This window comes from Plectropomus leopardus, chromosome 11, assembly GCF_008729295.1.
Source record: "Plectropomus leopardus isolate mb chromosome 11, YSFRI_Pleo_2.0, whole genome shotgun sequence".
In the NCBI taxonomy this organism is placed as follows: Eukaryota; Metazoa; Chordata; class Actinopteri; order Perciformes; family Serranidae; genus Plectropomus; species Plectropomus leopardus.
The window spans coordinates 34,242,593-34,267,269 of record NC_056473.1 but is presented as its reverse complement, the minus strand read 5'-3'; the positions used below and the strand labels follow the sequence as shown (position 1 = coordinate 34,267,269).

Genomic DNA, 24,677 nt, shown 5'->3' with positions numbered 1-24,677 from the left:
ATGATGTTCTTGAACAATAAATCTAAAAGTGGGTAACAAATCCAATCACCATCACATTTTGTGCTGCTGACATTATCGTGACGGCCATCAGGACAACATGCACTCAGTGAAGCGCACGTGCCTTTATTAGCAGCTTTACGTTGCTGCTACACCTGTAGTTTGGTTCGTTTGGTCCGAACCAAATCAGAGAGCGATTGCTGTGTTCACATATACCCAAACAAACGGGGCTCTGCTTCTGTGCATCAGTCAAACAGAGGTATGAAGACCACAGCCGGGCCAGAAAACCAGGCTCCTCGTCCGGCTCACAGTAGCTGCTGAAGCCAGAGCTCGCCGTGTCAACATCGGCCAAACGCTTTACAAACCCGAGCAACCACAACCACAATTTACAGCTGTAAGCCAGAGACAGGGAGCACATTTCACGTGCTGATAACGGGAAACTGGCTGCTTCGAGATGGAGCTTATTACATTCTGCCTCATGAGCCAGCTCCGCCCAGAGCAAAGATTTCACTTCAGGATTTGGGGGTGACACAGTTTGAATAATCCATTGTAAAACGAGGAAAAAAAGGTTCTGCTAAAGGAGAAGAGAGTAAAGATAATCTTGCCTCGTAGTAGCTCCTCACAGCGTTACAGAAAGCTTCGTCCGCCACAATCTGAGTCTCCCCGTTGAGGAAGGCCAGGAAACGCTCCTTCACCGCCTGCAGCTGCTGCTTGTTCACCTGACAGAGAGGAGAGGGATGACGGAGGGGAAAAATAAAGTACAGAGAGAGAAAGAGTTTGGGAGGAGAAACGAGAGGAGATAAGTTGGCAGAGGAGGGTGTAATCAATTAGGAGCAGATGGAGAGGAAGAGCAGAAGATGATAGGGAGTCGGGATGGATGAGAAACAGAACAAAAGTACAAGATTAGACTCATTGTTAAAGTGTGACTGAGTCTGACACCGCCATTACGGAGGAGAGAAGAGTCTCATTATCTAACAAATGTCTTTCATTAGGAAACCGAGTTCGCCAAAAACAACAGAGGAAGACGGATGTGTCTCAGTGTGGCTGCAAAAAAAAAGTTCAGGCATGATTTGAGACTGACGGAGACTCGTAGCAGAAATTTAGCTCATTAACCCTTTGTAACCTAAGCAAATTGTTTTGATTTCTTTCAAAAACATAGACGAAAGACAACAAGCAATTTAACAAGACATGGCCCAAAAATATATATGAAAAAAAAGATTTAAATTAAATTTAAAAAAGGTCGCAGTTGGTACAAAACATTCAAGATATTTTGACATCTATTATCTCATCTATTTAGTTCAAGAAGAGTAAACATGAGGTCATATCATCACAATTAAAGTATTTCACCCCTACCCTAAAATTCTAGAAATTACGAAAAATCTGACAGATCCTAAAATTCTTGTCTAAATGTCTAAAATCTGAGAAATTTTCCAAATTCCAAGGAATGTCCTTCAGCCCAAGAAAAGCCTGAAATGTCAAGAAATGTCGTGAAATCCTAGAAATATCCTATAATCTGGAAAATGTTCTAAAATGGAAAAAACGTCCTAAAATCTCAGAAATATCCTCAAATCCCAGAAATTTTCTAAAATCCTTGAAAATGTCCCACAATTAAGAAAAAGTTTTAAAATTGAGAAATACCCTGAAATCCTACAAATGTCATAAAATCTGAAAAATGTCCTCAAGTCCAAGAAATATGCTTCAATCATACAAAAGTCCTAAAGGTCAAGAAAAAATATAAAATCTGAGAAATGACGCAAAAACAAAATTACCCAAATCCTCGTAAAATCCAAGAAATGTCCTAAAATTCAAATAATTTCCTAAAATCCTAGAAATGTCCTTTAAATCCAAGAAATGTCCTAAAACCCTAAAAAAAAAAAAAAAAAAAAAAAAAAAATCCTGAAAGCAGAGAAATGTCCTAAAATCCAGGAAACATCCTAAAAACGTCATGAAGTCCTAAAACGTCATGTTATTTTATTTTATTTTATCATTAATATTTTTTTATTTTTAGGGCTGCTTCCACTGGCCCCTGGCCTCCTGGCATTTTGCAAAAGTGGCCAAAAAGCACAGCCAGTCGAGGTTCCCTGCTTTACATCAGAAAAACAGCCAAATGATGAAAATAACTTGTAGCCGTACTATCCATCATTCATCCTCCTGCTCACCTATCGATCCACCTCTTCATCGATTCACTACATTCAGGAACCGAGGTCAGTAAAATAATTATTTTCCAACAATAACAACATTTTTCAGGAGCAGCATTCCTCAGCAGAGCAGAGCCGTCATGCCGTGAAATAAAAATCATTCCCACAAATGTCATCAGTCCTGGTAATTTCTGCGCAGTGAACCACAGCTGACATATTGTGTTGTACGAGAATTTTAAGTTTTCATGAGCGACAGAATCACCGGAAGCTTCGGCTCATAAGCTGCATATGTATGAGGCGTCAGGCGGACGGCGGCGTCGGGGGGAAAATTAAACCATTATTCTTCCGCTTGTTGCAACACTGCCAGCAACAAATGCATTCTGGGAGTCAAAGTGCCAATTTCCAGCTCCACAAAGTGAGCAGAGACTTATCTCCCGCTGACAGCTTTTTGTGTGGGCTTCCTCGCCTTTTCTGTGTCTAAACGGAGCCGCTGTGCTTCGCCTTTAACCAGAGGAGAGGAGGAGACGGGCGCATTTATGAAAAGCAGCAGGTTGTGACCGTTCGCTTTCAGAATGACTCAACCTCCGTCTAACAGGTTGAAAATATGAGATAAAGTTCAGAACAGATAAGGACTCTCCTGCTGAAGGCCGCTGTCGCAGTGAATGTGGAACAGGTGACAGCAGCAGCGGTGAGGACGTAATCGTGCTAAAGACACATTTATCCTCACAGATTCAGTCCGTCAGGCAGATTCAGTCCTGTGTTTGTAGATCCGCTTTAACATAATAGTTCACCGAAAAGCTCTGCACGGAGGGGAGGTTGAAGAGACCGCAAGGTGACGTTAAAAATTGCCAAATTCTAACAGAAATCTACGTTGTTTTTTTTAGAAAACAATACAACGCTATAAATCTTAATGCTCATTGGAGTCAATGTTACACCAAAAACCCATCTATTGTAGAATACCGTGATAAACTTAATGGTGCTGTTGAAGTAATTTACAGTGTTGTTCATTCATTCATTTTCTGTAACCGCTTGCCCCCGTAAGGGTCACGGGGGGGCTGGAGCCAATCCCAATTTACAGTATTGATACTGTAAAATAAGAGTAAGAAGCTGGCAAATGTATGCAATTCAGCAGAAATCTGAACTGTAACAAATTGCAGTGAAAATACAGCTCAGTGCTTGCAGTATTTTCAAGGTTTTTGGAAGGTTTTTTGTATTGTAATATAGTGTTGAAGTGATTGATGGTAATGAGGCTGTAATATATAACGGCAGGATGTTTACGCTTACCGTAATTTTACAGGAGATTTTGTGACAGTGTAAGACTTTGGGAGTTTGTGCATTGGTGCAAAAACGTCACAGTTAACTGTAACGAAGCAAAACACAAAACGCACACCATGTGGGTTAATGCATGTAAAGTGGAACTAAATTCACAAGCTTGAGTTCTGCCTGGTAATATTTAGCTGTACACAGGCTATAACATACCAGTAACCATGGCGATGGATATGCAAAACATCAGCAGCTTTATTACTATTGCAGCCGCCGCACTAGCCGTCATCATATTCAATCAAAAGTCCACGATTTCACAGAGGAATTGTGGATTCCAGATTTCCAGATGAGCCACTCAACTTTTGCAGAGTTATGCGACGCAACAACATCTCTTGTGGCGCCTGCTCTGTGTTGATCATGAGACTACTGCTGTGCCTGTGACAGATAAAGGGGCTGAGCGTATCAATATGCCGTGCACAGCTGTACAATGTCAACTTTGTGGGAAAGTCGCATTGATTGGACCAAACTGCACGGCTGTGCAGTATTCACGGGGACTGGATGAATTTGTATGAACTGTGATGATCACAACATCGCAACATCCTGGAGGAAGTGAAAAAAAGGTGACGTTTGCCTGTATGCTTAAATACCTTTGGGACAAAGTGGACTGCTGAAGAAAGCTGCCGTCAGGAAGTGTTTTACATTCAAGCGTGGGCAGAATTATCTTTTTAGACAGAAGTGAAAAATATCTGTTTTAAGCAATGTCTTCGTATGTGCAGACAGGGCCTTAGAATTAAAAGTGACATTGTAACAGTCCAACTACCTTTTTTTTGTCATTGTAAATTACAATTTAAAAATGTGATGAAAGATCCTACACACAAAACTGATACAAAAAACTCTTCTCGAATGTTTCAATTAATCCAAAAAAAATTTACATAAACATATTTTACCCCACTATGGAGGTGTTTAAGGCATTACACAACAATATTAGGTATAAAATAAAAGAAAGATGTACAAACACTTTGTCAAAAAAAATGTAAATAGTTTATTTAAAAAATGCAACAAATGCATATAACATTGTGCAGCTGTTGATAATAAAAGAGAGTAACTTTAAGTATTTTAGGGACTGGATGTCCTCTGTGGACTAAAAGAAGCCGTCAACATTTGTCAGACTTTTTCTTACTATTGTAGAATATTAGACGGTGAAGCTCTGGTTGTGATTTTCTCTTCCAAAAAACTGATTTGTGGTTTTAATTCAGTCTCTGCCACCTTCCCAGAGCTAACAAACAACTCCATAATGTGCTTTTCACCCCTGAAAAGAAATACTTTGCAACTACAAATCATTTCCTGTTGTAAAGCCCCTTTCGGCTGAATTTTAGAGCCTCTCTCTCTGTCTTTCTTCACCATCGTTTTTTCAGGTGACGGCAGCGGTAATGGCTTCTCTCATACAAATGCATCCTGCCCATGAAATGAGGGGCGACACCCTGAAAAGAAGCTGGATGTGCACTGTGAAAAGCCGCCTGTCAGGTTTCAGTTGAATTTCTGTTCGTGCCTCCCTTCTGCTCTTCTGTGTCCGGGAAATGGATTTATCCCACGGGGGTTTATAAGCGAACGAGGCGCACTTGTGCTCCGTCAGCGATGGAAAACATCCAGGTGAAGGTGTAATTTTCCCCCCGAGGACGTCCCTCTGCATGCCGGTCCCAAATTGCCGGTCTTTCGAAAACCTTCCCGCCGAGCAGAACCACTCTGAGGTCAGCGGGTCGACATCTCTAAACGTTCGGGGAACGCTGGCTCTCTGAGCATCTCTCAGCCAGCGGAGAGGATTAGCTGCCGTCGGCTTTTCGTTTCTCTGCAACACTGAGAGCTCTTCAACAAAACACTTTTTTTTCTTCACGAGTGCTGATTGTGTGGATTCATAATTCACGCTTTCATCTAATCAGCCTGTCAGTCTCTTTGGTAAATAAATAAACCGGAAAACACAATAGTTTAATCATAGACTTTAGTTTGAATTCGTCTTTTTTTGCCAATATGATTGCTGAATTGTGGTACTGATTGATTGTAAAATGACACCTTAGTCAAAACATATTTTGCTGCGTATTTCTATAATCACATGCAAAATCCTGTTTTCTCCTCATAGCAAACGACAGCAAACCTCTCATTTGCATCAGCGTTCAATGCTGATGACTTACGCAGCGACTCTTGCACCTGCAGACACTTTACCGAAATCATAACTGGTGTTTTGTGGCTGTGTCCTTTTTTTGTCTGACTGGCTTTACTTGTTTTAAAATTACAATTTTGGAATTATAGTTTTGGAATTTGTGAGCACGGCAGTTGTAGTCTACAACTTTTTTAAAGCTTTAGGCTTGGGCGGTATTACGATATACCAGAGTACTTAGAAATCTCGAAGGTATGTTCATCAACCATATGCAAAATCTTTAGAAAGCAACCAGATGACTGGTCGCTCTGTAGACTACAACCAAATGTAGGTCACGAAATTGTATCTGGTGCTCCTGGAAAACGGAAAACAACAGGATTAAATGAGAGGGAAATCCAGACACTCAAAAAGCAGAAAAATGAGGAGGAATTGCATTAAAAAGCCTTCATTATAGAGGCCAAACACCAATTTTCACCAGGGCTTCAAAATCATATGCAAAATCCTGTTTTCTCCTCATAGCAATGTTCAGTGTTTGGATTTGGAGCTGGTACACGAGTCAAAACCGAGACTTTGCAGACTAAGCGGCCTAAGAACTGCAGTATGCTACGTTGAAGGAGCCACTATAACTTCAGTATAACTGAAGTCTGCTGTCACTGACTCATGACCTTTCCCTCTTTTTAGTTTCCTTGTTTTATACACTTTAATGTTGCAGTGAGTGATTTCGGCATAAGCTGCAACTTGAGTTAAAAGCATTTATTTCTTTACATTTTATCAAACTAGCTCCAGTAAAAGTGTGCAAAATTAGCTACTGGCAGTTACTGTTTGCAGTGTACCCATGCACGCACAGACAACCATCAGTGGATTACTTTGACACTGAAGACAATTCTCAGGCAGGTTTCTCAAATATACAGAGAGAGTTGTTCTCAGGATTTGTAAGTGGATTTACGGAGTCTTATGTGCAACAGACCACGCTGAAACTAAAAATGTAAATCATGTTCGTGACAGAGTTATGACTCATACAAGAAGCTTAATTTTAGATTGGAGGGGAAAAAATGGGAAAAACACAGAAAGATTTCACCGCAGCGTCTCTGCTAAATAAACAGCATGCTCCATAAATACCTTATAGTACTGAATGATATCAGTATCAGTTATGCAAAACAAATAAACGGGGTACTGAGTCAGAGTGACGCTTCGTCACACGATATGATTTGAGCAGATCAGACAGCCAATCATCGAACCTGTCAAACTGTCAATCATCATGAGAGAATCCAAACTAAATTAAACAGCAATGTGTCAAAATGACAAAAACGATCAGATGTGAAGAGAGACAAGACATAAAACAGCCCTCGTATCAGCACAATATTTTGAGATTGCTATAGTTCTGTATTTTCGGGTCTTCCATTGCTGTATTTTTTCTTGCGGAGCATCCAGGGTTGATGTGTTTGCACACAAACTTTGTAAGTTAGCATTTGCAGCAAACATTTCTGAAACTTGCATGTTTTGTTCAGCAAGAAAATCTTCACAAAAGAACACCACTTTTATATATTTTTTTAAAATTTTTAAAGAGTGAATGCAATTGCCAGAAGTAAAAAGCTAATGTTACAGGCTATAAACCAACCAGACCATGGTCACATGACTTAACGTCACGTCAAAACGTTGCAAAACAATGCAAAAATGCTAACTAATTTCCACATTTTAGGGCTCATTCCTGCAGAACTCAATAAAACAGCATTAAGCTCAGTCTTGAGCAGTGTGCAGGTTTTTGGGAAAACGTTACAAAGTCTGACTCTTCTACCTCGGAAACTTTTCCAGGACTCAAGGTCTAATTTTAGTTCCTCTGCTATAGCAGCTGCCCTCCCCTGAAAAGTCCCTGTTTTCTGGAAAACAGAAATAAATAACCATCCAAAAATGTACAGATAGTCTGCTGTGGAGACCGGTGCTCTGGACTTTTCAATCTCCCTTTCCACCTCTGCATGTCTCCTTCACATACATTTAATCACAGGAGTCACACAGAAATAAATAAAAAGAATAAATCTGTTTTCAGATTAATTTGTCATATCTTCAGGTATTTGGATGTGTTGAAAACATAGACAGGATTAAGCAAAGAGCAAAGAGCAATCCAATCACCAGAATAAATGCTGGTATTTTACTTTTCTGAGACAAAAAACAAATCGATACGGTAAGAAAGGCAAAGTTTTTGCTTAAAATACCTAATTTTGCTGGCATGATCCCAGCAGCAATAAAGGTAGATGGCATGCACATCTAAGGGACTTTTACAGGTGCTGGATAAAAAAAATCAAACAAAGGCAAGAAACAAACAAAAGGCTCTAGGAGATGTTGCTCAGGTATTTTTTATGTCATTATCACAAAGCAGAGCAAGCGCATCTATCTCCAAGCAGGAGATGTAAGGAAAAAAACCCTACTTTTTGTGGTACTATTCCAGCAAGAAACACGATGCCTCTGTAAAAAACAACTACTTTTCGTGGCGCTCTCTCTGGAAATCCAGTGATGGGTTACTAAAAAATAACCCAATATCGGTGCCTTAGACGCCACTGGAAACACAGCAATGACAAAACAAATCACCACTAGTTTTGGTGTTTGTTGGTCGCTAACAGTTTTATGCAGCTCGACAGGTTGGCCTGTATGTCACACCATCCTGATAACAAAGTCAGCTCATACACTACGTCACTCAGAAACCTCGATACAGGGCTGGCCAATACATCGAGATATTTTAACGCTACATCGCGATATACGATATATATCTCAATATTTTTAAATGTCCTTTAAACTAATGTTATCTACTGAAATACAAAATTATTGGATGAACTGCAGTTACAATAAAGTTAAATAAAGTGGAACAAGCCACAATACCTCAAGCATATTCTATATATCGCACAACCCCACCTTGGTATGATACGTATGAAACATACAAATGTAAAATATCGCCGTTGTTTGGCACAAACCTCGTATCTACACATTTCACTATTTTTATTTCAGTGGGTTTTATGATTTCTTAAACAATGAAATGTATATATAAAAAAAGCTTGTGTCTAAACCTCCTGTCTCCATTGGACACTTTCTAAAACAGAGTTTTATCTAAAAATAACAAATTTGGAAATAGGTGGTTTGCACACGACAGCAGCGATTTCACCGTTTTACAGAAATGCAATGCCAACTTTTTTTTTTTGGCAAGTGGGCTGCAGCTGGAACCTAAATTTTTGGAAATCTTGATTTGAGCTTAAACAGTAAACTGTAAACTATACAGTGTGTTGGTTCTCAGTAAGAACTCAGAACTATTTCATCAAAAAGGAGCTCTTAGTCATATCAGCTCTCACTGTGACTCAGGAACTCATTCAGACACAACAATGGCATGTGAAACTGTCAGAGCATAACAAGGTGTGAGTCTGAAAGAGGCTAAAAGTAGAATTTTCATATATATTAATTAACACCTTTGTTAACCCCAAGCACAACACCTGCTAAACCTGCTCTGACAGCTCTGAGAGTCGAGGCGACGGAAGATGTTTCCAGTTTCCAGCAGAGACTCTGCTGATGTGATGAGACCAGAGGTTTAACAGCTTTTATATCTGCAGCTGTGACGCTCAGGCGTCCGGCCTGCTGCTCCTCTGTCTGCAGAAGATCAACGAGAGGAGGATAAGGCGTTAGTGTGTGTGTGTGTGTGTGTGTGTGTGCTTGCGTAGTGCACATTAAGGTTTGTTTATGCTTAAGGCTTTAATTTGATTCCTTCCTCTTGGAGGAGGCAGTGATGGGTTATCGAGGACAGTTAACAGCTTATTTGGGCAGCAGCGAGGACCTCCCAATGGCAGATCAATAAACACAAAGAATGCTGTGCGTGTTTGTGTGTGTGTGTGTGTGTGTGTGTGTTCCTGTACATGCTACATAGTGAGGACTACACAATGTATTTTGCTGCAGAGTGAGGACATTTTTGGAAAGTGAGGACATTTTGACCGGTCCTCACTTCTTCAAAGGACTGTTTGAGGGTTAAAACTTGGTTCTAGGGTTCAGGTTGCAATTAAGTTGGGGTTAGGGTTAGGCATTTAGTTGGGATGGTTAAGATTAGGGTAATGGGGCTAAGGGAATGCATAGTTGTGTGTGTGTGTGTGTGTGTGTGTGTGTGCCATGCCTCTACAGAGAAAAAAACACCACTTCTCTTCATTTCCTTTCGGCACTTTCAGCTGTCAGGATGCAGCTCTGGTGAGAATAACACGAACCGAGTGAGAGCGAGACGTATCTGTCAGACGTCATAGATTAATGGACGGGGGGAAAAGTGTGTGTGTGTTTGACCATGAACAAACACACACACACACAAATATAAAACACAAACACAGCTTGGGTAATCTTCTCAGTGCCTGGGTACACAGAGGTAATTATATCAAACTGCATTTCTATGGCTGCCACCTTTCGGAGGACACATCTGCCTGGATCTTCTTTGTGCTTAGTAACCAACCAGCTCTGCGGTTATTTACCAGTTCATCTACCGGCTATGTCTACAGCCCATGAGCAAGGCAGCCGAACACACACAGGGAAAAGAAGATAAATGGAAGGAGTTTTTTCTCAAAAGAATACATCTAGTATAGGGTTGAGGGTGAGTGAAAATTTTCAAACCAGTTTGATATTAAACCAAACACCGGATTACCAAATTTTAACTATCGCAAAGCATTACATAACACCAGAGCTCTCTGTCCAACCTGAATCCATCAAATAAGTCCCTTTGTCACCACATATAAACAAACCACCTAGCTATCAGCTGTGCGCTCAAGATCAGACTGGAGATGTAAACATTTAAAAGATGGGCGAGTAGCCCACATGCTATTTTATTAGGTTTGTAACATTACTTTTAAAATAGAAGAGCAAAAGTTTTAGATATTTTCTAGAAATTGCATGACAGTAATATTAACCTAGCTTGTTTTTAGCAATAGTTGTACGTTGTCCAAAACTTTTAGCCAGCTGACACTGTTTTTAGGTTTTTGTGGTGAAAAAAGTGTTTTGTTTAAATAATTCCTCATTTCAACTTCATGAATCACCTCATACACCTCAGAGCTTTCAAAGCGAGCGACAGGAATAACTAGACATCAGCACACAAACGTTCAGCTCAAACCTGCAGCCAGTGAGGACAGCTCTTTTGTTAGCCTCAATAATCACTGTCGCCATGTGTCCTCTCATCACCCAAAAAAGTTAAGAGCATGCGCCAGCCCCCCCTCCCCCATGCTGAAATTTGATCAATAAATGACAAGACCTGTATGATGCTGCTCATACTCCAGCTGCTCCATTAAAACGTTTACAAACATGTTATCATATTATTCACGCCGTCATATTGCTGATTTGCTTATTGCTTATTACGTGATAAATGCCGGTTTAGCCTTTTTGCATAAATCGAACCAGGTTTGAGCTCATACACCAAATCAGACCTGCAAAACCAGAAAATCGACCCGACTCTAGTCTAGTACCAAACAATACGGGTCTTGCAAATCCCTGCAGCACTGGGCTGACGTGCCAGACCAAACCGAACCAAACCAAACCAAACCAGCTCATGAGACTGAAAAAAAGGGCTCTGGAATAGGGGCCTAATGACACAGTGGCCCTTTTTATATCAAGATCAAGATCAACTTTTTTCTCCCCAGAGGAAATTTGTCTTGGCAGCAGTGCCACACAAAAACTGCAATCAAAGCACGAAAAGCACGAAAAGTGATCTGTATCATTCAGAAAGGTCCGCTTTGTTCAAACAACAATGGCTCAGTCCAAAATTTTGTTTCAAAACGAAACTCCTCATCTCCTCACTGAAATGATTTTGACATCAGATGATTTGCAACCACTACACTTCACAGTGATGTTTGTTCAAACAGAGCAACAAGTCCCATCTCATCAGACAACAAAGCACGTCAACGGACACAACGGCGAAAATAAACAAAAAACAAAAAAAACAAAAAATCAATACAGTCATAAGGGTCGATTACCAGTATTACACCAGTCAAATGACTTCGCATCAGCGCGTGAATAGACATTGCACTGCTTATGTACTGCACCTGCTCCGGATGGAAAATGATATACCCGTGAGTAACAGGTAAGTGTATATATATATTTATCAGGATTGACTGCTGAGTCAAGTGGGAAACTTGATCAAATTTGGCAATCAAGAATTGATTTTCAATTAAATCACGACACCAAGAATTAAAACCAAAAGAAGTTTGATATTCAAAGTATAAGTGCGTTCACGGACGCGTCAGTAATAAGCCCTCAGCTGTGGTGCGTTTGTTGTTCTGTCTCGCTGCGTCCTGTTACAGCAGCACGTGTAACTTTATTAAAACATCTTCATCTGTTCTCGAGACACCGAGTCACTTTCTGACCACAGCGCTGTCAGCAAGAGCCCTTTATAATTAGACCCTACTGCCAGGCGGCTTTATTTTTCTTTTTTTTCACACCGGCCACCAACACGCTGCGCCCTGCAACCTCCAGGCGACACACACACACACACACACACACACACACACACACACACACACACACACACACACACAGCCCACTGAGCCGTCACACTGTTTCCACAAATTGACTGATTGTTTTTTCCCTCTCAGAGACGTTTGCTTCGGACTGAAATAGTTTGTGCACAGCAGAAGTGACAGGAGGAGAAATGTATGTCCCTTGTAGTCACTTAGGGTGTGTGCGTGTTCAGGAACAGCACGCACACACGCTGGAGCCCCGCGCCCTGCCGGGAGATACGGGACCCTATTTCAGTCAGGTAAAGAAACTCATATTTCCAACATGTCATGTTTCCAGGGACAGAATAAGGAGATTGTGTCTTGTGCTGCAGGTTTATGACGTGTATAGCGCACCGTGGACACAATTTCATCAGCCTCAGAGGTCGAAGGATGTTTCCAACCGCAGAGCAGGGCGGTGTGCAAGTATTATTTTCTAGGGTTGTCACTTTCTGGTTGGTTGGTCGCTACGCTCTTGCACGACCAAATTCTCATTGGTCAGACAATCGCTGGTGTTACTTTAAAAAGACCGTGACGCCACTACTGCGTTTTTTTTTTTCCGGCTAAAAAAAACGACACTTGAATTTGAGTTTAAAGTTTTTTCAGCTCTCACTGAACGGAAGACGTTCAGTGTTGGATTATTTTACCAAATCTCTAAAAAGTCACTGCTGTTCAAGGCTGGATTACCTCTCTGAAAAGGGAAACGACCACACCGGAGTCTCTTACGCATGCAGATCTGCAGAGATATTTAACGTTGGTAATATTACTCTGTCAAATCCAGAGTTAACTTTTACAGCATCAAAAATGCACGAACACACAGCCCTCTCCAGACTGAGGAAGCAGTATGACAACTCTCCTGATCGTCATGGCAACAATCCTGTCAGCCCATGCAGTGTGTCTGCATCACCAACATCTCACTATACACACACACAAAATGCATCAGAATATCAACAATTCAACTGTGATATAACGAGTGCTACGACACCTGAAGTGATATTTTAATAATTCAGATGTCTCAACAAACCAGAATCTGAGTCTGAAGTCTCAGCGGATCCATGTGGACAGTTTGGAGGAAAGGTCACAGGGTCACGGTTCATCCTCAGGGGAGCAGCAGCTGCAATCAGCACATTTCCTGACAGCCCGATCCAGAGAAAAGGTCGGAGGGTCTCTGAGGCCATTATGGTTCATCCTCCGGAGAGCAGAAATATCTCCAGAACATCCATTAAGATTCTACAGCAGGAAACTCAACTTCATTTGTTTGGGGGCCACTTTTGCAAAATGACAGAAGGCCAGGGGCCCCGTACATGTTTCTAGGATTTTGGGATGTTTCTCGGACTTCAGGACATTTCAAGAATTTTAAGACATTTCAAGGATTTAAAGACGTTTCTCTGATTTTAAGACGTTTCTCGGATTCGTGGACATTTTTAGAATTATTGGACATTTCTGGGATTTTAGAAAATTTCTCGGATTTCAAGACATTTCCAGCATTTTAGGACATTTTGAGGATTTTCTGAAGTTTATATGATTTTACAACATTTTCGGACATTTGTAGGATTTTAGAACATTTCTTAGACTTTAAGCCGTTACAGGGATTTTAAGGCGTTTCTCTGATTTTAAGATGTTTCTCAGATTTTAGGACTTCTGAAGTTTATATGATTTTACGACGTTGCTTTGGTTTTAGGACATTTGTAGAATTTTAGGACATGTCTTAGACTTTAGGCTGTTACAAGGATTTTAAGACGTTTCAAGGATTTTAACATGTTTATAGGAATTTAAGACATTTTTAGAATTTTAGGATGTTTTTGGGACTTAAGGACACTTCTGTGATTTTAGGACATTAGGGGCTTAGCTAGGACCTCTGTCAGGGGGTGTGGGGGAGTCTTTTTTTAATAAACCAGCTCTTTTGTGATGCTGTGTTATGCACTCTGACACCTTATGGATACTGAAAGTGCAAAAACAACTCCTAGCCCGAATCACTTTATTTTTATTTCCATTCAGAAAACAGTTTGGGGGCCACCCAGATTTGGCCCATGGACCATTAGTTGGGTATCACTGGTCTGAAGAATCCATATATTATAAATGAAATGAATGTCTACATAATTGTGTTCAGAAAAAAAATTCACAAACAAACTGCTTTGTTGCTTTAATTGGTCTTAGACTATCTGACCTGGAAGTTTTTGAGTGACAGTCGTGATAAGAGCCGGTCCAATTCTCTAAATGTCAAGGAAAGCTGCTTCAGTGCTTCCTTTCTTATCTCCTTTAACCCTTTGAAACTTGGAGCGACAACACTTTTATTATGCTGCTTTCAGACAGTTATTTTAAACTTTGAACCCTGAGCAAACTGGTGCAATTTATTTAAAAAACATGGGAAGAATTGCTTAATTTGGTCTCATGTGTTACTGACTTTGAACACACTCATAACATATGTGGACTGTATGTTCTAATCATTTAGACCAGGTCTGGAGGATCTGGTCTTCACAGCTTGCAGGGAGGTGGAGGGTGTCTCCGCTCTCCATATCAGTAATCATTTTTGCTTCTTTCCAGCAACTGCAGCAAACATTTCAGCTTCCCACTTCACATTTGTTCTGCTTTTTAGGGGCTCGTGCGGCGCTGCAGGCTGAAACCTTGGACAGCCTATTTAACCGTTTACTAAAGGTGCTGTGTCTCACTTTTACAAAATTCTACTAACAAAATCGTCAGGAAGAATTAGCTTTTGAAATTACAGATAAAGAGCAGAAAACTCTTATTGAAAACGTTCACAACAGCTCAATAAACGCAGGCGTGCTTTGATACGATTCAAAGCTGTACATGCATCGCACTGATTACAAAAAATATTTAAAGATACTTCCTCCCTCTCAGCAATTCTTTCAGTGTTACAGGTTGCACATTTTTTGGGTTCATCTATCTGATTTAAAGAAAGCGTTTCCTCCTGCCCCTCTTAACGCACTGTTTGGGCTGGTTGAGTCAAGCAGAGAGAATAAGTGTGGAGCTGAGATTGTCTCTCTGACCACACTGCTAGACAACAAATTACTGCTACAATTTTGGAAATCTGAGAACCCTTTCATCCTTGAACCGCTCTCACTGTGCAACGCAGGACCACAGTTTCAGAGCCACGACCAAAGATTGTCATCTTTTGTCTGGGACAGCCCAAAATTGCTCAGCGTATAGCGGGCTTAAGTGAATTTTCTAGATTCCTGAGCATCAAACTGTCCTCATGACCTCTGAGTCTCACACCTCGTCTCAGTCTTATCTCCTGCTGTCAGATATCAGTCTGTCTGAGCAGCTCTGAGCGTGAGAGTGGTCACTCCCCGAAGACAAACACGTCCTCTCCTCCCTTTATAAACACCAGCCAGCTGACCACTGCAGTCTGTCTGCAGCCGCTCACTGCGCACGCACGCACGCACGCACGCACGCACGCACACACCTAACACACATTACTCTGATAAAAATGTGTGCTTCTGGCTTTACACGCACTGACTTTACTTGTTTAAAATGATGTTTTATCAGCCTGTCACAGTTTCACTGACCTGTGATGGACTCTGATAATATTAGAGGGACATTTTGTCCAACAGTTCACTTTATCCCTTGTCTGCTGAAAACTCTTCCTTCAGTGTCTCACTTCCACAAATGCTGCAGCGTCAGAGTCTCGCTGACATTCGGGGTCTAAATCTAACTGTCTGAAACAGAAAAAGACATTTTGAGACATCAGAGTTGTCCATGGGTGTCTCTGATTTGGATCAAATTTCTATGCGTGCTCTTTTCGGCAGCAGACGATCATTAATGATTCAGGCGACCTCCCGACCTTTCCTCTGTCATCACATTCAGGCTGAACTTTAGATTTGTCGAGTGTGCCGCCTCTTGCACTCTCGCATTCTCGCCTGTTCACAAATGAATTCTTTCTTTTGTCCTCTCTCTACTCTCAGGACAAAATGTCAACACTGCAAATAAAGACCTGAATATACTCACAAACAGATGCGGTGCTGGATATAAACACTGTCCACACACAACAAACACATCACAACCGTCTGCAGAGACGCTGCAGCCGCACGCATGCAGAAAGTATTTTTTTTACTTTTGCATACACAGCTTCATGGATACCATGTTTTTATATCTCATATGTCTCGTTATTGTTATTGTTATTATTATTACTTTTGCTATGATTGTTATCATCATCATCATTACTGTTATTGCTATGATATTAGTTATTACTATTATCATTATTATTATTGTCATCATTATTATTGTTATTATAATCATAATTATCAGCTCCTCGGCAATACATATGAAGCTGATTTATGTTCATCTAAAGTGCTACATTACCAATATTGTCAATAATTCTGCAGAACAGAGTGATCACTCTTGGAATATATTTTCACGCTGCAAAATTATAAATATTTATGTGATAAAAAATTGATATTGTTATTGATATCATGGCCACGCACCCAAAAAGCATGTTCACTCTATGCAGGGGAACGTGAGCAGTTGGTTTTTAGCTTAAAGGTTTAACTGAGCTGGTCCTACAAAAAATAATAATAATAATCAGGAATTTTGGGAGTAAATCTGAATATATTGAAAACTTTGAACTTTGCAGATATTGAACCAAAGCAAACTTTTTGGATCTTATCAAGTGCAAAACTGCTAAAATAACTTTCTTCAGCATTACGGCCATATTAGGCCGTAATGTTTCTGTCCGGTCCATCTAAACCGTCAGCTGCTCTCCCTGCAGAGGAATTCATCATCACTGCTTTTCTCCTCAAGATTTATGGCTCAATGCCTCATTTCCTGTAGACAGACAGAGACGCGGATATCACCACCACTCAAAATGAGATTTCACCACAAGGGAGGAGTGAAGAATCGATCCTCAGCAGCTTCTTTTATTTCAAACTGTCAGGAGTCACCAAACTTCTGTCCTAAAAATCCCAGACAAACTGTCAGTGTCATTCTGCAACAACTCAACCCGTCCAGGTAACAAGCGGACACGCAACACCGTACCTCGTCACATACAGACACAACACAGCAGGTCGTAACGCTCAGAGAATCAGAGGTTTCTTAATTTGTTTGGTTGTGAGGGCACATTGATCATCTGCTGATCAGGACAGTTTGTGCCAATTTTTCCATCAATCCATTCAAGAGTTGTTAAAGATAGTTTAGTGTGGATCAAAGTGAACAACCAACAAACAGACACGCAGCAGGCGGTTTTCACAACATTTAAAGTGCACAAACCGAAGTAACGAATATAAAATACACCTAATGAAAACATGCATGTATGAAAATACTCCCAGTAATTGCAAAAAGGTTTTTACACTCACATGAGGTGGTATTTCAGGCGATTTTTAAAAATCATATTTTGTTAAACTGCAATGGAAACACTTCTTTAGTCTTTTCTGGGTCACATGATGCTACGGCTGTGTGCTTGTCAGTAGGAACTGGCTCCCTCATGATGCCGCAGGAGCTACAAGAGCTGTTATTGCATCACATAACTGAGAAAGTTCAGCAGATCATCTGGAAGTTTTGAATCCACAATTCCTCTGTGAAATCGTGGACTATCAGCTCCCAGAAATCCCTCCTACGTGGTCGCTCCCACGTATAAGGGCCTCGCCTTTCCATCACGGCTCCATAACACGCCTACGTGGCCTTGGATTGTAAATAATGACAGCTAGCGCGGTGGCTGCAATAGAAATAAAGCTGCTAATGTTATGAACATCCGTTGCCATGGTTACTGGGGTGTTAGCACCAGAGGAGAAGTCGTAGAACATCACTCAGTGGAAATGCAGTCGTCTCGTAATTCTGTTTAATCTACATTTTGAAATTATGGAAATAAGTTTTGCCCCAAACTTTATAGTTTTTTTATTCTTTGTTCATTCTGTAAAAACTTATTCTGAAACTGTTTGTGTTGCTTCTTGAACAGCAGCTCTGAAGTTTTCCTCCAGCTGAATAAACACTGACAGATGCTGAGTGCGGCCTGTTCGCCGCTCAGGTGGGAGTGACCATGGCGACTGCACCAACACTGGCATTATGTACAAACACTCTACAGTATAGAGATTCAGCTTGGGATTTCTGGTTCAGATCCAGGAATCTGTCTCTCAGTATTAGAGGAAGGAAGCTCTGCTGCCATCGCTGCTTTCTCAGCTGTTTCCACATATTGTTGCTGTCTCGTTGTTGGATCTCGGCCTCCAGGTGACTGGAAGTTTACACTCAAGTAACGTCACACAGAATGAAGAATGGATAAACACTGACGTGCCTCCGTTCAGCAAGCTTTCTGTTTTTGTGTGTGTGTGTGTGTGTGTGTGTGTGTGTGTGTGTGTCCTTTATTCATATCCAGCACAATCTCATCCCAAGTCGTCACATGCTGCCGCTTTGCAGTGGACTTCTGCATCTACATATCACACTCTGGGTATCCTTCTGCGTCTGCTGTTTACGCTCTACGATGCCGCTACTGTGATGTAAACAAATGCACATGTAGGGATTACGCTGTATGTGGATATGTTTAGGCAACAGAAGCACATGACAACCATCGCCGGGGCGTCAACAAACGCACATGCTGACAAGGATGGTTAGATTTAGGCCTAAGATGCACAATAAGATGGAGAAAAAAAACATCGCATTCAAACAGGAAGCAAACACCGGACTCATGCATGACGGTCCGGGTTTGTTGGATCCAACACTGCCCCTCCTGCCCACTCTACAGAGACCTTCATGCTGTTTATATTACCGGCAGAGTTTCAACCTGACGCCATCCAGGGGCGTATCATGTGGACGTGACAGGTTCTGTCGTTCTCACCTTACGCCGACTATCGGTGTATCTTGCTGCAGCGACAGGTGCCGTGCGGCCGTCCACCGGCCTGTAATAACACTGCGAACGGCTCTGCCCGGCCACATTCTCAGCTGACGCTGTCCAGCGGTGTATCACACAACCACGAAAGGTGGCTTTCGGCCTCAGGATCTTACACCGAAATAACTACAAAAAAGGCTGCATTTGACAACTTTGAAATGATAACAGGAAACTTCGCATTTTCTCATTCTGTACTCCATCTTTTGAACATAAGCCGATAACGGCAACCACTGCAAACTCCACAAATCAATCAACGGCTTCACCATCCACAGTCACACACACACGGCTGCTTATCTGAACCACAGCTCACAACTCATACCATCAGCTGACTCTGCCACAATATTTTACAGACTCGTGAAACATCTTTGTGCCAACCTTTTATTGGCGTTTATAGCCAGTTAGTGCTCCAGTCTCACACTCCTGCTCACGCGGTATTAGGAGATTATGTATTATAGTTATTGGCCGTTCTCCTCTCGTATCCTCTCATTTTGAATGTCTGATAGTCAATCATAGTTTTTGTTATCAAGATCTATTTTTAGCTTGACATCATTTAATTTTGGTCATGGAAAAAAGGTCGTGATGAATAATTTTCGTCAGTAAAATCAACACTGTGTTAGACCCACGAATCAAGCTGGTTCAGTTTTGTGGAAACCCAGCAGCAATCCAACCCCCAGTCCTGTCACCAACAAACAACCGAATCGACCACCCGAGCAATAACCGTACCTTCAACTCATACGGAGAAATTCTGAAAGCATTTAACTTTTTGAAAAGAAAGATTTTTGAATTATGATTGTGCACACAACATGAGGTTATGATGACCAGCGTGGCTCAGAAAAATAAGGAAGCAGCAGTTATGCGAGTGCGGGTCCAGAAGAAGCCTCTTTCTCCTAATGACTGCTGGTGGATGAGTCAATGAGGCAGAAAAGCTCTCCACTGGGTCGCAGCAGGCAACGAAAGCAGAGGGAGGAGAGGGAAGAACGGGAGAGGAGCGGGGACGATGAGGGAGGAGGAGGAGGAGGAGGAGAGGGGGAATGTGAAGCGCAGGGAGGATGAGATTGAAAAGACCGGACTGGGGAGAAGGGAGATGACGGCTGTGACTTCACCAGTGGAAGGATAAAAATAGAAGCGGAGCGCTGCCTCGGCTCGTCCGCTGAGGCCATTTGAATCAATTGATCATCGCTGCACAAAAAGGAAGTTAAAGTCTTTTATTAGATTAGAGCATCCAGAGAGCTGCGGCAGTGGTGGCACAATCCGATTCAAACCACTTCATCACCAGCAAAATACGTTCCACTGTCGTCCGTCGGAGCCTGACGAGAGGCTGAGGAGACGTCAAGACATTTGAAAAAGCATCCTGAACACAGTCCGCAGCCCTCCACAGAGGATGCTTTCATAAAGTGACTGTACAGCTCCCGGCATTGTTGCTACATTTATTTGAGCTGCTTTCAGTATCAGCATCAGCAGAGAGGCTCATCCTTCATGCTGCTGAGTGCAGTTCTAATCCAAAAACTAATGGAACTAATGTAAGACAATATTTTTGCTTTAAATTATGTCTGAAAAAGTGGTGAAAGACTGGCCCTCTTTAAAAAAGAGGTATTTCAGTGCTGGAAAGTTGATCTTATCATAAAACTGTCTATGCATCAGAAAGACAAAAATACTTTTGAAATTGACGCTACATGTGCAGAGACAACAGAGAAAAAGGACTGTGGCATTTGCTTTTGTTCAAGAGGTAAAAAACCTACAACTACCACAATGCATTGCGCAGCACCAGACCAATAAATGCTCCAACTGGTCGGTGACATAAAGCCAATTTGCCCATTTGCCACAATGGTGGCCTGCTGGTAACGATCAGTCTTGTATTACGTCAAAAATTAAGCTAAAACATGTTCCTGAAAACATTTTTTGCCCAGAAATAGGCAACGCAGTAACAAAATCTTGGTTTATGTTTGATCAGTTCAGTTTAACCGTTTGATCGGAGCTTTGTCAGAGTTTGAGAGAGACTGAGATTGAGCAACAGCCTGAGAGCCAGCAAAACTCCGCCTGATGAAACTTTTTGTCGCCATCTGGCCCCCGATCCATTTTCTAATTCACAGTAATAATAAAGTCACACTGGGTGTTGTTTTATATTATTAGCATTCATAAATGCCACAATGCATGAAACAGGATCCAAATAAAGCGTGTTTTTAAATAGTAGTGCCAGTGGACAATCAACACGCCTCAACAGAAGTCCTAGCTAAACCCCTAATGTCCTAAAATCCTGGAAAAGTCCTAAAATCCTACAAACGTCCGAAAATCCTAGAAACATTCTAAAACCCTAGAAATGTCCTACAATCCTGAAATCATCACAAAGTCCCAGAAAGGTCAAAAAATTTGAGAAATGAACTAAAATCCTAGAAACACCCAACATCCAAAGTCAAGGTACAAGGTACATTTACTGTCACTTTTCTTAAACGTGGTTTAAGAAGGATTGAAATTAAAGTTGATCCTAAATCCTGCTACATCAGAGAAATGTACTAACACCCTAGAAACCCTAGAAATCAGAGAAAGTCTACAAAAGCCTACAAAAGTCCTTAAAATCCAACAAAGAAATCCTAAAAATGTCCTGAAAAACCTAGAATCAGAAAAAAAAATCAGAAAAAACCTAGAGAAATGTATGGGCTGCTGCGACAGGCCCAACCGATAAAAGAAATGCTTCGTGAGAGATATTATTGAGAGTCGCACACCTGAACGTGACGCGAGTTTCTTTTAGTCCGTTTATAGTGCGACTCCTGAAGTGAGTCAGCTATAAAAGCGTTACGTTAGTCCATTTCACCCTTCAGAAATGTGAGATCGCTCATCTAGGATGTATTCTGCCTCAGAGGAAATGACTCGTGAGGAGTAAAAATGAGTCGAGATCTCTGCTGCAGAAACGGACCACAGAGACCGAATCATCTGTGAAGAGGTCAAAAAGTACAGCCGTCACTGCACGTCACAGTGAGGAGCTCAAAGAGACTGAAGTCTGATAAATGTTAAGCGCCACATAAAATCAGTCTGACTGCTTGAAGAGCCTGACGGCAGAGAGCGAGAGCAGGAGGCTGACAGACGAGCCGCGCAAATGTGAGATTTTACGTCCGGCTTCCACGGAAGTATTTCATGTTTCACTTTGACAAGAGAAAAGGCTTCAAGTACGAGGGAAACTTTTCCAGCACGACTTTTTGTAAAATATTTCAAAAAATATTCTCTGGAAAAAAGAGCGGCTGACTTATGATCAGGGACGACTGATATTCAAGGCAGTACGTTAAATTTTAGAAACACAGTCTATCTTTGTCCATCTGTCCGACAGTTCGGTCCAAACCAAATTAGACTGATCTGACGTTTGTTGTATATCTAAAGGAAAATCTCACAGTGTGATCAGGAAATTTTAGTCACAAAACTACTGCATGAAGTAAACTGAAAGACAAAATGACACAAACAGGCGGCATAAATTTAGGCAAAGCTGTCCTTGTTTCATAAACACACACAGAGCTCCACTGTCACAGCTGTATGTGCTAAACCAGCAGGAACCAGACCAAATCCATCTTTGTTCCCGACATCAAAGACCTCCTCGTGTTTAAACACCAGTTTGCCTGTAAAATCTGAATTAATTCAGTGCTTTACACACATTTAGAATCTATGTTTGGAGGTGAAGGATGGAGGTGATGAGGGAGTGTTTTGGGCTTTACTTTTGTGTCTCTTTTTTATCATTTTTGTTCCCCTCTCTGAGTTTGTATATCAGATCGGCAGATGAGAGGAGCAGCTTCTAAAGAGGCGAGTGAAAGCAAACTTTTAGAGGCCTCAACAATGGTTCTTGAATGAAATGTTAAGGATTTTTCTAGGATTTTAGGAAATTTCTAGGATTTCGGGACATTTCTCAGGATTCAGGATCTTTCTCAGATTTTAGGACATTTCTAGGACTTTATGACATTATAGGATATTAAGACGTTTCTCGGATTTTGGCTCCTTTCTAGGATTTTGGGACATTTCTAGGACTTTAGGATGTTTCCAGGATTTTAGGACATTCTACATTTCTGGGATTTCAGGACATTTCTGGGATTTTAGGACGTAGGGGCTTAGGTAGGACCTCGGTACAGGGTTGCGGGCTTCGTCCACTGGCATTTTTGATAAACCAGCTCTATTTTGATGCTGCTTTAGGCACTCTGGCACCTTATGTATACTAAAAGTACAAAAACAATTCCCAGTGTGAATCATCTTATCTTTATTAAATTAGAGAATAGCTGGGGTTTGTTGTAAGTTGAGTGACCACTGCTGAAATTAGAGGTGTACATTTTTACTATGTGAATTTGAACACTTAAATAAATATCAAAACAAGTGGAGATAATGGTAATAAGTTTGACAGAAATAGTGATTTGATGTATATCGTGATATATATCGATGTCGACTGATATGAAAAAAAAAAAAATATCGTTATAAGACTTCATATCGCCCAGCCTTAATCATCACTATATCAATTAGTCCACAACGTTTTATTTTACTGAATTTCCATTTAGATGTCTAAACTCCTCTAGCACACGTCCTCAGAATAAGTATTTCATGATGTGGTGCAGAAAATAAACCCATGCAGTTTTTTCTGATTATATTACCACAAAATACACTACAGTAGGTGTGATTTGATCTCAGTACTATCCAGTCATTAAGAGCACTATAAAATGTTCTTTAGCGCGTGGTAAATCACAGCTCAAAGAGTGTGATTTCTGATTTGACTCTGACTCAAAAGCTCACTGACATCGATAAAAATAAAGTTCAAGTGCGAAGGGAAAGTGAAAGCTGAGTGCTGCCATCAAAAATAAAAAGGAAATAAATGCCACAGCAACGAGTGGCTACTGAGAGCACAGTGCTGAGTCTCACAGAGATGTGACGGTTTTCCACATTTCTTTTGCACACAATAGCAATATGTTGCATGTATTTGTCATGTGATCAGCATGATGACAGACTGCAGCTGCTCGATGATAACGATAGACATCACAAGGACAGGCCTATCAGATCTTCTGTGGAAGATTTCTGCACAGAGGAGACAAAATGCTACTCAAGGGCTGAGTCTCAGACCACAGTACTTTCTTCATGTTAAAAACACCAAAATGTGTCTGTGTCTGTGTAGCATTACACATGGCTGCACAATTTATCCAACGACCATCTATTAACGACTGCAATATCAAAGTTTAAAATATAGAAATCTCTGCTGCACTCGCTCCCTGAGCTAACAGCCAGCCTTCACTTTAGAAGAGCTGAAATGTCGCTACATGCAGCACTGATGGATGTCTTAAAACACCTGGATACTGCACTCAAGGCAAGGCCTCATTTATTTTGATGAAAGCAGCAGCAGCCTGTGAAAAAACGTTCCCAAATGTTGCCACTTCAGAAGCACAAAATTAAAACCATCCGTTGATTGGACCACATGCGAAGAGTGCGTGAGGCTTGTGTCTGCGCTGCAAAGCAACATAACCAACTTGTTAAAGCACCTTAAAAATAAAAAAAAATGACGGTATGACGAGTGCATGAAGGCCAACATCGAAGAACAATCTCTGACATCACTGTGCTGCTGTACGTGGTCTTAAATAAGTCTGACACCTCTTTTAAAAAATTCATGATTCAGTGTTGTCTTCTGCTTCACATGAAAAGTGCAAATACATCAGATTTTGTCTTCTGCATCACGTATATTACACGCTGCCTTAGAATAACTACTGAATAACTGACTGGTTATTGCTGACCCAAAAATGACCTACCATCTTAGGGGCCGTTTACACGGCAACAGCATTTTGGGGGCCTGAAAA

The 24,677-nt window shown here is 41.2% G+C and overlaps 1 protein-coding gene across 1 annotated transcript in view; it reads right to left on the bottom strand.

The window, feature by feature from the left end:
- The window catches only part of cadps2 (Ca++-dependent secretion activator 2), a 187,322-nt gene that overhangs the window by 144,436 nt on the left and 18,209 nt on the right, over positions 1-24,677 (bottom strand). Inside the window, 1 exon segment of the mRNA XM_042496456.1 lies at positions 603-716. Coding sequence (XP_042352390.1) covers positions 603-716 — 114 coding nt within the window.